Source organism: Syngnathus acus, chromosome 24 (assembly GCF_901709675.1).
Source record: "Syngnathus acus chromosome 24, fSynAcu1.2, whole genome shotgun sequence".
Taxonomy (NCBI): domain Eukaryota; kingdom Metazoa; phylum Chordata; class Actinopteri; order Syngnathiformes; family Syngnathidae; genus Syngnathus; species Syngnathus acus.
Window position 1 is genome coordinate 8139015 of NC_051108.1, and position 13972 is coordinate 8152986.

The 13972-nt window shown below is 44.6% G+C and overlaps 2 protein-coding genes across 2 annotated transcripts; one reads left to right on the top strand and one right to left on the bottom strand.

Moving 5' to 3' along the window:
• Positions 1 to 37: 37 nt before the first annotated feature.
• atp6v1d (ATPase H+ transporting V1 subunit D) lies at positions 38 to 2736 on the top strand. Its single transcript, XM_037244590.1, has 8 exons — positions 38 to 244; positions 1226 to 1343; positions 1448 to 1527; positions 1591 to 1703; positions 1791 to 1894; positions 2020 to 2086; positions 2156 to 2234; positions 2310 to 2736. The coding sequence occupies exons 1-8, from the start codon at positions 204 to 206 to the stop codon at positions 2452 to 2454; spliced, it is 747 nt and encodes a 248-aa protein (XP_037100485.1). The 5' UTR covers positions 38 to 203; the 3' UTR covers positions 2455 to 2736.
• On the bottom strand, positions 2623 to 9771 carry mpp5b (membrane protein, palmitoylated 5b (MAGUK p55 subfamily member 5)). Its single transcript, XM_037244585.1, has 14 exons — positions 9541 to 9771; positions 8010 to 8444; positions 7445 to 7653; positions 6459 to 6536; positions 6109 to 6228; positions 5854 to 6015; positions 5592 to 5669; positions 5337 to 5520; positions 4812 to 4880; positions 4653 to 4721; positions 4118 to 4279; positions 3843 to 4045; positions 3595 to 3705; positions 2623 to 3513 (listed from the first exon to the last, which is right to left on the bottom strand). The coding sequence occupies exons 2-14, from the start codon at positions 8320 to 8322 to the stop codon at positions 3337 to 3339; spliced, it is 1935 nt and encodes a 644-aa protein (XP_037100480.1). The 5' UTR covers positions 8323 to 8444; positions 9541 to 9771; the 3' UTR covers positions 2623 to 3336.
• Positions 9772 to 13972: the final 4201 nt, after the last annotated feature.

Consider the following 13972-nt stretch of genomic DNA (forward strand, 5'->3'; position numbering starts at 1 on the left):
TTTTCTTTTCATCTCCGCATACGCACAGGGTCTCATCTATAGTCACGTGACCAGAGGTCAGCTGATCTACGGCCGGGGAGACTGACATCATCTTAACCTGTGCTTGAAATCCCGCTCGAAGAGTATTTTATTTGTTTCCGGAACGCAAATAAATTGGAAAATTACGCCTTCGTGATCCAAATAATCATCAGGAAACGGGCAAGATGTCTGGAAAAGACAGGATCGACGTGTTCCCATCCAGAATGTAAGCGTGTTTTATAGCTACGCTAGCTAACACCATTTAGCATAAATAACATCAATTTTATTTTTGGCCATTCATTTTTGTGTGGGTTTACCCTTTGCGTGAACGTTTTGGCTGGAATCTAACGTGGTGCAATTTTGCTTAATTTCTGCGTTCGAATTTAAAAGCGGAAGAGTCCTTGTCATGTGACGTTTTCTATTAATGTGACCCAAGTCGGAACTGTTACTATTTCACTATCATTTTCTTGGGCCATGAATAGATTCCCCCCCCCCCCCCCCCATCAATGTCTTATAAACATTATGCTATTTGGTATTCAATAATTATGACAAACTCTAATAACCATCGACGTGTTTTCATCAAAAAGAGTACAGCTAGAAACTACAATAGGACATCATGAATCAAATATGTAGATGTACTTCTATTTGGTTAATGCAGTGGTTCTTAACCTTGTTGGAGGTACCAAACCCCACCAGTTTCATATGCACATTCACCAAACCCCTCGTTAGTGAAAATATATATTTTTTTAAATTCATAGATTCATAGATGTTTTTTACTGGTGCTCAAAATGGGCCGTGCATAAACATCACCTTGTTCAAAGAACAAAACCAACACTGCATGAACTCACAACAAATTACATACTGGCAAATCAGAATTTACACGATAAATCAGGTTTGTTCGGACCTCCTCAGTAGAGGCTCTATCGAACCCCTGAGACCAATTCACCGAACCCCTAGGGTTCGATCGAACCCAGGTTAAGAACCACTGGGTTAATGGGAGGCAAACACTGGCAGTGTTACACAGACTCCCATCTGATATGAGTTTGAATGTGGTTGGTTAATTCTGAATACAAATTTTATCAGAGTACACTTTTATAACAGTTTCTATAAGGATTTGTTTTGTCTTTAGAATTGCACATTTTTCTTTGTTGTTGTTGTTGTTGCCTGCTCTAGTATCATTATGCCTGTTGTGTGTTTTGGTTGGCAGGGCTCAGACCATCATGAAGGCCCGTATGAAAGGAGCGCAGACAGGCCGCAATCTGCTCAAGAAAAAGTCTGACGCTCTCTCCATGCGATTCCGTCAAATTCTTCGCAAGATTATCGAAGTCAGTGTGTGTTTTATTTTAGAATTACGACCTAAGAAGGAATGTAAAATGTTGTTTTCGAGTGTATTAGTTAACGATTTTTACGCTGTGATATCTCATTTCAGACAAAGACCAAGATGGGGGAGGTGATGAGAGAAGCGGCCTTCTCTTTGGCTGAAGCCAAATTTGCAGCTGGTGATTTTAGGTAAGAGTGGTGTTGAAAATGACTGAATGAGTGTCCAACTAATATGTGTCTTTGTGTCCACAGCACTACAGTCATTCAGAATGTCAACAAAGCTCAGGTGAAGGTGCGTGCCAAAAAAGACAATGTGGCAGGCGTTACTCTTCCAGTTTTTGAGCATTACCAAGAAGGCGGTGATAGTAAGTGAAACAATATTTGATATAAACATGTATAACGTTTTTTCTTCTTCAAGTAGATCGATTGACATCTTTGTTTGTGATGGTCAGGCTATGAGCTGACTGGTCTAGCCAGAGGAGGAGAGCAGCTCTCCAGGTTGAAGAGGAACTATGCCAGGGCTGTGGAGCTGCTCGTAGAGTTGGCCTCCCTACAGGTAGGGGGCGCTGTTTCATACACTGTGCCTTTTTTCTCTCATCTGGACCAGGAATGGTGCCAGGCCACAGAGAGATATACAACCAAACACACCAAATCCTTATTTTTTTTTTTTTTTTTAACCAGACATCTTTTGTCACTCTGGACGAAGCCATAAAGATCACCAACCGCCGCGTGAATGCAATTGAGCATGGTAAGCTTGAACGATTTTAACATTTGATCCCAAATTGATATTTTCAAGACTAATTGAGGTCTCTTTCAGTGATCATCCCTCGGATCGACCGCACCTTGACATACATCATTACCGAGCTGGATGAGCGGGAACGAGAGGAGTTCTATAGGTCGGTGGCCTCATAAGTCTCTCATTCGGTTATTTTTCAGTGTCTCTGACGCGTCTCTTTTTTTCGCCCTCTCAGGCTGAAGAAGATCCAGGAGAAGAAGAAGCAGCTGAGAGAGAGGACGGAGAAGGAGATAGCCGCCCGGGTGGCCAAGTTAGGTCCCATTGCCGAGCCCGCCAACATGCTGACAGAGGAGACGGATGAAGACCTGCTTTTTGAGTAAACACCCTGTTGCCAAGGCAACCTTTAAATGTATTTATTCCCTGCCTATCGGGGCGATGTCCAAGTCTCATGAAGACATTTTGTGTGTAGTGTGTCCTGTTGTGTCATACTGTATAGAACTGCAAAGAAGTTGAAATAAGTACAAATAGAAAACATGTACGTAAAAAACGATGACATTTAAAAGTAGATTTTGATTGTCTTCTCAGTTCGCATGCTGTAAATTTTAAAAGGGTTGTGCTAGTTAACAGTGTGTGAGTGCCATTACCTTGTTTAAAAAAAAAAACTATTGAGACTCTTGCTATAACACACATTTCAACATGTCATCAAATAAAAGGTGTACCGAGTATCTTGTTGTGTTGGGGCCTCACCAAAGTCAAATCAAATGGATCCTGACGGCCATTTTGTACCACAATGTTGCATTCAACACATTTTGGTCAGGTATGAAGAACAGGCACGTTCGTGTTGAGGCAAGAAGCTTTTGCAGTATGATATGCCGTTTAATGACAATAGATTTCTTTTGCGGGGCTTTCAATAGAACACAAGATAAAACAAAAAAAATACTGATTGTGGTAGAAGAGGAAAAAAAACTAAATCTATTAACAAATGGAACTGCAGCCACTTAAAGCAATGTACCATTATATCATTTTGATTTTCCAATTTAGGAGTAAAATGTTTACATTAGCCCTAGAAAATCTATATTTACAATTATAAATATTAAGATATATCTTTCATAAATGGCTAAAGCAAAAACGGGGAGCACAAAGGAGACACACAGACATGACGAATTGTAAGAAAAACCTGAGTCCGTCTTTGAGGAAATGTGCAAATGAACAGTGTAGCATCTGTCTTTCAAATGGTGCCTTCAAGAACGTCCATGGGGAGCTCAGCAGAGCCAAGAGGTGGGCACCCACTGCGGTTCGGTGTCCAGCTTCTCGATGAGCCTGCGCAGTTCAAAGAAAGCCTCGTTTGGCTCTGCGTTCACAATGGTGGCGTCAAAAACGTGGCCGAAGTCCTGCTCCATCTCGCGAGCCTTCTCGATGACCTCCATAAGATCTTCTGGCTGTGCGGGACACCAATTTGGACTTGGTGAGTTTTCTTTACATTTAACACGATGACAAAGGTAACCAAGATGATTAAGTACCTTGGGTGTTTTTCCCTCAGTAGCCAGCAGGGTGCGCAGTCGTTCTTGAGAAGGAGGTGCAATGAAGATGACAAACGGTTTGAGGTTGGAGGACCTCAGGACCTTCAACGACTGCAGAAAAGGAGTAAGAAAGTATTAAACAAAACCATTTGGTTTAATAATCATTTAGAGGCATTTTTAGTAAAAAATAATATATGCAGCATGATGGAAGAGTAATTTTTAAGTTTAGTGTTTGCGAGATGAACTACCCTGGTGTGCAGGCAGAGCAAGCAGATGCGCCCAGAGTTGACCACGTGTCGCACAGAGTCCGTGCTGGTTCCGTACAGGTTCTTCCCATACTCCCCGGACTCGATGAACTTCCCCGCTGACAAGTCGTCCTCGAAGCTTTGTCGATTCACAAAGTGGTACTCGCGCCCGTTCCGCTCGTGGATCCTTGCACTTCTGGTCGTGTCTGCGTGAGTAAAAAATTTGCAATGATATCACAACCTGTTACAAAAATAATAAGAAAATTTGGGCAACTTACGCGGGACGGCGACGGCAAACTTGTTCGGCTCAACAACGAGTAGCCTGCGGCGCAGCTCGTCATGGCCGCTGTTCGTAGGAGCGATCAGAGCTATGGGGCGTTTGCGGTTGGCGGGCTGGTGATAGAGAGACATCTCCTCATAGGTCAGGACGTCTTCGCTTTCTGAGAAGAGAGGTTAACAAGGTTATTCGGAATATAACGACAGTTGAAGAATTTATAGATTTGAATGAGGCCCAGTATTGCTTTTTCTGCGCAGGTTTTGGCCAAAGATGTGCTTGGTAGCTAGCGAGTCACTTGTGTTTTTGTTTGTGTGGCTGAGTGAGCAGCAGCATGACATCACAGGGTCCCTCTGAGTGATTTAGCCCCCTGCTGGGCACCTGTTGGTGCTTCCTCTGATCCCGTCTAGGAGGAGAAGACTAATCTGAGCCAAGCAGAGGCCAGGTCATGTCCGCTATAGCTAGTGGAGTTTGTGTTTGCACACTGACCAAAGTGAGAGCACAGAGTAAAGGTAAGCGAGTTATTTTCTTTTTTTTACCAGCGTTTTTGCACAGAGATGTGCTTTTCTTTTTCTGCTGCTTGTTTTTCTTCACATACCAACGCTTCCCTGAAAAAGAAGACAAGGATACTTGTGGTTGCAAAATGCCGCCTTGCCCATGTGCGACCTTCGCAATGCAAAGCAACACAATTATCTTACCTTGCTGCTCTCGACTCCTGTCTGGTGTTGTTCTCTTCAAGGTCTCTCTCTGTTGCTGGAAGCATTTCCCTGTCAAACACAATGACAGGACTGATTTAATATTTATTTTCCGTGTTTTTCTTTCAGTCCAGCGAGTTGGCCCACTTTCCATTTCCACTGCTTAACCTCTTTTTGGTAGCAGGCGCAAGCTTGGGTCAAAGAGTAATCTCAAATAATTCTCAAGTGTTTGATTTAATCTGCCAGACTTGCCAGACGGGCAGGGCTTTCCTCCTGTTGAGCCAGGTTAGCAGCTTGCCATTTTTTTTGAATGCCATCTAACTTGTAAATTGACTATACTTTAACATCTGGAATTTCCGCCCAACAGCGGCAACATGCTAAGTATAATATTATTTTGAGCGTTTACCACAACTCACAATGTAAACATGAAGATGATTCGCTCTTTGTCAAGTCATGTTTTTGCATTACGAAAGACACCAGAGTAAACAAATAATCTATATGTCTGATTGGCTTTGGTCTGCTCCCAACCTGGAATGAGTCCAGCCAGTAACTGATTTTCTTCATCTCCGTCCCTGTAGGCCTGCCACCAGTTGGGGTCATCCTGGCTGATGACGTGAAGAATGTCCCCTTTCTGGAAAGAAAGGCCCAGCTCCCGACATGGCACAAAAGGGTCATCTGAGGGGTCGTAGTCAAAGTCAGCTCGTACGTGCATCTGCGGGACACGGGGGGTTTACTGCTTGTGTGCATGCAAACAGGGCACTCAGGTCCACCTTTGAGACTTACCACAGTCTGTCTGTGTGGGGCAGATTTGATCTGAGAGCTCGGGATGAGAAGGAATGTCAAAGTGCCGTGCATTTGTTGCTGGTGGACAAAATAAGATGAATGTCCATAAGTCATCATTCTCTTTGATGCTCAAGCTTAGGGCAATGATTCATTATTTATTAAAAATAAATAAATAAATAAAAAACTGCTCTAAAATCACACAGAATCCCCAAAGCCAAATCAAAGGTGAAAATGGCAAAAGCATTCTAAGCCTGGTTCTCACCAGTAAGTCGTGAACTTCATTGACGTGCTTCCCACGAAGGGAAATGCCGTTGATCTCCAGGATCTCATCCCCCTCATTGAGCAGGCCGCTGTGCTCCGCAGTCCCGCCTTTCACTACCCGGCTCACCATCACGCTGTCCATGTCATTACGCACGGTCGCGCCCTGGAGGCAGACCAACGCAGTTTGGAAAAATCATGGAGGTTTGGCCTAAGATGTTGTTTTGTTAAAGATTCAAGAATGTGGAGGGCGTCTCACCAGCGGAGTGTCACGAGTCTTATGCAGCCGCACCATTTTAACAGTTTTGCCTAAATACTGGATCACGTTGTCCTCTGCCATTTCCTGCACAGCTAAGCTGTCATGTGCTTGCATCAGCGCCTGTGCACACCAAACAAACGGTTACAATTAGGCCAGACCTTTCTGAAACGACACAAACAAAAACATCAGGATTGACTTGAACAAAATTGACATTCAGGATCTTCTAACCACTGTTACTTTACTGTACATTTATCATTGTAGCTAAACTCCACCAGGGGGAGCCCTAGAGCAAAATTGTGAGTTACTAGTCAATGGCTAATAATCAGACTGAGTTGAAAGAGTCACCTGACCTGGAGATGAGGATTGGTGAGCAGAGCCCTGAGCTCCAAGCCCTCTTTCTGTTGGCTGGACTGGAGGATCTTCTGGACCTAAAAACATGCACACGCGCACTACTAGCTTGCTTCATAAAGAAACATGTAAACGTCGCAAAGCACGCTTTGAAATCAATGCAATTTCACACTCCTGCGACAAATCGACTTTTAGGGTTTTCATTCCAAGCAATTTTGTGTTGTTTTGTGTTAACGCAATATTATTTATTATTTATTTATTGTCCCATCAATGGCATTAGTTGACCTGAAAACACATTGCAGGCGTATTAAACAAGCTTTAAACAATAAACTAAATTGTCCGTGGGAATAAACGTGATAATTGGCCATAATTAAACTGCTTGTGGTTAAAAGGCAGGGAAATTATTATTTACTTTTTTTTTTGGGTGTCCTGTTAGAACTCTGCAGTGTTACACTAATATAGCTCACCAACAAGGTGACACACTTCTCCCACCCTTTAGCGGGCCATTAAGAGTTAAGCTCATCCAATAGCAGCGGCTATTAGGCGTTGTTAAAACGCTTCGGGATCCGTGCCCGGCGTTTGCTCTCCCACACGGGTTTACCTCACTGAGTGAGGATGAGGCCTTGCCATGTCTGAGCGCAAAATAGATCCGCTCAGTTGGGTCGTCTCTGGTGGCCTTTAAATGAACTTTACACAGCCAAGCTCACGCCTGTCGGTTTCAGCACGGTAAAGGCTGATTCTGCAATATTGTTTTTTTTCCCTTCCATTCGTAGTTGATAAATCCCAGTGGAGAACCTGTTTAGCTAAATAGCAGCAAAGCGAATTACAATGTCTGTGGTTGTGTGTGTGACAGGAAAAAACACAGGCTCAATTGACATAAGTCAATTACCGCCGCTTTGCTTCAGTACCGACTGGCCTGTGTTTGTGCTGACAAGATGACATCACCTGACAGTATACTCGTGCATAGCAAGCGAAGCACGTCGCATACCTCTAGGCATAGCTCCTGCGCTTGCGCCGTGAGGGGCGAGGTGGGGTTGACTCGATTCATCTTTTGGGACACAACGGTGTAGATGCTGTAGGCGCACTTAAAGTCATCATTGGCAAGCAGCTGGATGAGCAGCTCCGCATCCTGGTGGCTCCGAGCGTCACTTAGGTATTGCTGCACCCACTTGATGGCTTGCAGCAGCTCCTCCAGGTCTGACACAAATTGCATGGATGAGTTTATTCGCTTTTTAATGTCATTGGACTCTTTTAAAAGATTATACTTTTTTTATGCAGCACACAGAGTGTGATTAAAACTAGAGGGTTTTTTTTGGGATACAGAATCTGTAAGAACTTTTGCCCCCGAGATGTGCTCACAGTGCTTCCCTGCCAGTTTTCAACTTAAATATATATCCTGTCCTTTACCCTGCCTCCTCAATAGTCACTATTCGACATTATTTTCTCATCACTCCCAATAGGTCACAACTTGCCATTCTTCTCTGAAGTCTGCATTCCTCTGCGACCACACCATCCCCCAAAGACGCCCAAGATATAAATTCACGTCAACTCACCGGTAATTGCATCTTTGGTGGTATGCTCCTTCCCCTCAAAGGTAGGATTGTCAACACCCACTTTTGGATTCTGTGCCAGTTTCCTGAGCCTCAGTGATGCATTGGGGTCAATGTCGTGCTTCCCCCGGCTATCCTCTTCCCTCCTCTTCCTCAGCTCATCCTGGTAGTGTTGGATTCTCTCCATCTGGGCACTGCAGTGCACGGGCTTGACGAGGCAACTCTCGTCGCCAGGGCAGTCCACTGCCCGCTCCCTGTGGCTGGCGGCCTGGGCGGTGCCTTCCTGCACATAACCGTTCATGTGGGTCGTGATCATCACGGCTCCACCAGCAAATAGCTCAGACCACCTCAGTCCTGGCCCAGCTCTGCCCAGTTGTTAAGAAGAACTGGTGCAGAGACTCTCATCAGGGGCCATTTTTACTCTTGACTTTGGAGATCCTGAAACACATGCAAAAATAAAGGCATACAATTATTCAGATAATTTTTATTTTTTGTCTCATTAGACAAACTCTCAGTCCATTTTGAATGCTTAGGCCCAGTCATTCGTATGATATACCGCTTGCAGCCCTCCCCCCTGCCTGAGCTAATTACAATTGGCATGTCCCCCCCCCGCCCCCACTCCTGCTCCAAGCTCTCGAAGCATTTATCTAGACTGGCGGCTGACAGTGGAGACTTCAAGAGGGCCATCTGTCGCCACAGCCTTAGTTAATCCCTGGATAGTGCAGCAGGCCGAGGTACCTGAGCAGGACATGATGCGTAGGATAGAATTGGAGGTAATCAAATATGATCCAATAACATGACCAAGGCATGACAAAAACTATCTTTAAAATGTTCTACAATAACTGCAGATGAACTTCAAATAGTGTGCAAGTATGAAAAGATCTCGTGAACATGAGGAAGCATCCACACAGACTGTGGCTTGCGCTCTCTAGTTAGCATTCACACATCATTCCAAATCAGGGTATCCCAAAATGATGGGACCCAAAACGGACACCGTGTGCCAATATGGCATTGCAATTTGCATTTTCCATACCGAAAAGAAATAATTTGTTTGTGTCGTGTTGCTCTGTTTTAGCGTAGCCTTCTGCAGGATATCACTCTGTGCTGTAACGTGTGGTACTGTAAACCCTAAGAAATGATGAGTGGCCGAGACGAGGTTAGCGTAACATCTAACGTACATTTTTATACAACTACTTCGGTGCTTAAAGTAACTTGCTCAGGTTTTACCACCCGCAGACACGTCTAGAGGTGAGAATAATGTTGCATTTAGTCCTTGCTGCTTTGCAAAGAGATTAGTTTAAATAGCCTTCATGTGCAACTACTCAGTGATTTAACAAGACGTAAAAAGTCACTTTGGCGATATTACGCACAAGAAACTGCTAGAATGTAGTTAGTGAAAGAGGTTATTGCAGTCTGATTGCTAATAAAACCTCACATTAGTTTTACCCCCCAGTTTAAAATGCGCAGATTAGCTTTGTGCCGCTAACTCCCAAATCAACTACGTAGCCGTATCCCGTGAACGGAGACGACTCACCACTGCGGCGTCAGTGAATACGGCTTAAGAAGCCAACTGCTGCCTTCTTCTTAAATCCGCCACTGCTTATTTTGCAGAAATCAAAGAGGAAAAAGTCACGGTAGAAGGTCAGAACATCAGCACACTCTTGGGGTCCCGGTGGTCCACCTCCAGACTGTTGTAGTGAGAGTTGAGTGCAGGGACTCCTGAAGCCATTGAAGACGTGCACGAGGTGTTTTTATGCGGTCTCCCCTGGCAACACTGAGACGCCACAGCGGCACCCATCGGTCAGACGCATTATTAAACGTGCTATTATTGCGATCTCGTCAACCTTAGGACGAATGGGCGAGATTTATCTAAACATTATTCACGGATATATTTTGATTGTTGACCGGCATTCTTGCGATAGAAATGCATTCAGTCCAGTACATGTCTTAACATCTTTGGCAATCAGTGGAAATTTTAGAACAAACTATGGCTCCAAATACCCCCCTAATAACAAGGCTACTGTTGTGTACACGATGTGATGGTGTCGAATGTTGCTGTTGTTGTTTGAGGACGTTGTTTGATGAGTCATTGCTTTTTTTCTGCTTGCTTGAGAGGATTGCAAAGGTTTGGGACCCAAAGATGCAGCTGACAGCCTTGTGGGGCATGTAAGGGACGGTGTTCCAAATCTAGCACAACAACTGTTGGTGAATAGTGTTGTGCACTTGAGGAGCTCATGTGCGATGTCACATTGCACCACATGGTGGCCACGAGTGCACCGACCCATCTCTCACTGAACTTCAAAACTTCAAAGTGTACTGCACTACACTGTGAACCTCACAGACACGTTTGTCAATGACATTAATGTGGGCCAAGTTATTTAAAAATAATTCAAATTTATGTATGTTTTTGACTAACTTGGTTTGTGTTATTGTCATTGACAGACATGTCCAGAAATGTGTCATGATGTTGTGCAGTACCCGTGACGTCGTTTTTGACCCAATGAAAGATGACTGCTGGTTGGTTGTGCTCATGTGCACCTTGGTACCATTTGACAGAAAACCTGAACTTATCAAGCATTCAGCTGCTTCATGCATGGTGGTCACTGCAGCGGAGAAGTGTTCAATGGCTGCTTGAAGTCTTGAGATGAGAGTTGGACTTCAGTCACTGCAATGGACACAAGTCTTTGACTGCTCGCCTTTGTCTCCACATGACTCAAAACTACAGCAATTGTACAATTCCTGTAGCTTTGAGTCATGTGGGAGACAGCGGAACAGTTAAAGACTTGTCCATTGCAGTGACTGAAGGGCAACTTTGACCTCAAAACTGAAAAAGCGCCACTTTGCCCGCCCCCTGACATGCCCAAAATTTAATCTGACCAATCATGATGGAGTCTTAATTTGCATAATCACACCCACAATTTACCAACCAATCGGAATGCAGCAATGTGCACAGTTGACCAATCTGATTGTCAGCTTGACCTGCCCACGCCCACTTCCAACCCACCAATCACACAGCTCCTTATATGCATAGTTGTGCCCACTTTTCCAATCACAGGATTTTATTTTCATTGCTCCACCTACCTCCAGAGACCTCAGCACCAGCCTTGCCCTACCCTATATTTTTCCAATGTCTTTTCACAAAAAATAATTAAATTAAAAAAATCTAAACATCATTTTTTTTTAGTGTTTACGTTTTTTTTATTTAAAAGTAAGAAGGATAAAGAGTTGAATGTTTAAGTGTTGTTTGTAATCATGCTTTATTTTTTTGCAGACTAGACATTCAATCACAAAGTGAACAAGAAAAAGTTACAAGTTGGATGACAGTCTGCTCGTTGCTGGGTCGTCAAGTGTTGAAGTGGTCGGACCAGTGAGACGATCGCGGTGTCTGAACATAAGAGAAAAAACAAACGGTGAGTCAAATGTTAAGTCAACTTCTTGTGCAGAAAAAAAAATATGTTTTTGGCATGAAACTTACCAGTGACAAGGATGAGTTGCAAGTTGGATGACAGTCTGCTCGATGCGCGTTGAGGATGTCGGCCAGTGAGATGAGTGTAGACAAATTGGTGTCTGGATCTAAGACCAAAAATCAATAAATAAATAAAACGCATATATATTTGATATATACCGTATTTTTCTGACTATAAGTCGCTCCGGAGTACAAGTCGCACCAGACATAAAATGCATAATAAGGAAGAAAAATGTTTTTGAAGCTGCAACTTCAGACCTGCATGAACTCACTGACACAGTCACATCATACATCGGTTTTTGTGAGGATTTGTGTGTGCAGACCTTCTACACGTACAACAACGACAAACCTTGGTTTACACCAAACCTCAGGATGCTGCACAAAGCCAAGGAGGATGCCTACAGGAGTGGCGACCGGGACCTGTTCAAGCAGACCAGGAACACACTGAACCGAGAGGTCAGGAAAGCCAAGAGGTGTTATGGGGAGAGCCTGGAGAGACACCTCTCCGCCAATCCTGATCCCTCAACAGTGTGGAAAGGTCTGCAGAGCATCACAGGCTTCAAGAAACCCCCGTCCTGTAGAGCAGTGATCCCCAACCTTTTTTGCGCCACGGACCGGTTACGTGTCAGAAATATTTTCGCGGACCGGCCTTTATATAAATAAATAATAGATTTATATAACTAAATAATACATTCATATAAATAAATAATACATTTATAATGAATACGATGAAATAAAATGATACGACTGGCATAAAAACAAGTATAAACGACATTAAAATAAAACTCACCATTACATTGAATTAGTGGGAGCACTGAGCTTGTTTCTCAGAAACGAGCCGGTCCCATCTAGGCGTAATCGGAGACAACGACACCCGAAGTGGTTAAGGTTTGTCTTTTAATGCAGGATGCTTGGTCTCCATGTGCCGAAGCAGTTTTGAGGGCTTCATTGCCTCGTTAGCTAGCCTGTCACCACATATTATGCAGAGTGGGCTGGGCGCGTCATAGTCTTTTAAATGCAGCTTTCCTTTTCTTAGAAGTCGTAGCCTCTTCTTCTTCCGTCTCCTCATTGGGCTTTTTTCCCTTTCCGAAGAAGCTTTCCAAACATCTCTGTTTCTTGCTCATTTTTGCTTGCTTCGCGGGCTCAACTGAGGTGACATGTCACGTGACCCAGACGAGCGTCTTGACCTGAACCGACGGATGTAATTGGGAGAGAATCGCCAATTTTTTTATATTTTTCAAAATAAATACTTACTCATTTTTGCTAGCTTTGCGGGTGCGACTGGGGAAACATGTCACGTGATCGGGACGAGCGTCTTGACCTGAATTAATTGATCGTCGATTAAAACAATTTTTATTTTATTTTTCTGTGTGGCTTGGCGGCCCGGTACAAAGTGACCCACGGACCGGTACCGGTCCGCGGCCCGGTGGTTGGGGACCACTGCTGTAGAGAACCCAAGGCTTGCAAACCAGCTAAACAGGTTTTACTGCAGGTTTGAACGGTCCACCCACACAACAGGACCTCCTGCAGCACAATCAACATACACACCTCCCCCCACAACCACCGCTCTGTCCACACCTCCATCATCGTTATCATCCACTCTCTCGTTTACAGAAGCCGCGCCCGCACTCCAGATCCGCGAGGAGGAGGTGTGTCAGATGTTCCGGAGACAAAAGGTCAGGAAGGCACTGGGCCCAGACGGCGTGTCCCCTTCCTGCTTGAAAGTCTGTGCTGAGCAACTGGCACCCACCTTTGCACGGATCTTCAACCGTTCCCTGGAGCTGTGTGAGGTGCCCTCACGCTTCAAGAGCCCCACCATCGTACCGGTGGCCAGGAAGCACGCCATCACAGGTTTGAATGACTATAGACCTGTCGCCCTGACATCTGTGGTCATGAAATCTTTCGAGATGTTTGTGTTGAACCACCTGAAGGACGTCACGGGCCCCCTGCTCGACCCCCTGCAGTTTGCCTACCGGGCAAACAGGTCAGTGGATGATGCGGTCAACATGGGACTGCACTACATCCTGCACCACCTGGACACCCCAGGAACGTACACCAGGATCCTGTTTGTGCACTTCAGCTCGGGTTTCAACAGCATTGCTCCTGACATCCTCCAACAGAAGCTCATCCAGCTCGCAGCGCCTGCCTCCACCTGTCAGTGGATCACCAGCTTCCTGACCAACAGGAGACAGCGTGTGAGGCTGGGGACCATCACATCCGACACCCGGACCACCAATACTGGCGCCCCTCAGGGGTGCGTCCTCTCCCCACTGCTCTTCTCACAGTCAAAGTCTACTTTATTGTCAATTTCTTCACGTCAAGACATACAAAGAGATCGAAATAACGTTTCCTACTATCCCACGGTGACAAGACATATTACACATTCAAGTAAGAAATACAAAAAGTAAAAATGAGAAGGCACATACAATGAATAAATTAGAGCAATGAATAAATAAGAGCAAATTGGTGGAAATGGTCCAATTGATTGGTAGGTCGATTG

Bases quoted from the DNA above. Each gene is read 5' to 3' on its own strand.
- atp6v1d (XM_037244590.1), top strand. From the start codon at position 204: ATGTCTGGAAAAGACAGGATCGACGTGTTCCCATCCAGAAT. The intron at 245-1,225 runs GTAAGCGTGTTT...TTTGGTTGGCAG, and splicing joins GACGTGTTCCCATCCAGAAT to GGCTCAGACCATCATGAAGG. The intron at 2,235-2,309 runs GTCGGTGGCCTC...TCGCCCTCTCAG, and splicing joins GAACGAGAGGAGTTCTATAG to GCTGAAGAAGATCCAGGAGA.
- mpp5b (XM_037244585.1), bottom strand. From the start codon at position 8,322: ATGATCACGACCCACATGAACGGTTATGTGCAGGAAGGCACCGCCCAG. The intron at 4,280-4,652 runs GTAAAAAAAAGA...CTCTCTTCTCAG, and splicing joins ATCTCTGTGCAAAAACGCTG to AAAGCGAAGACGTCCTGACC. The intron at 3,514-3,594 runs GTACTTAATCAT...TGTCCCGCACAG, and splicing joins CTGAGGGAAAAACACCCAAG to CCAGAAGATCTTATGGAGGT.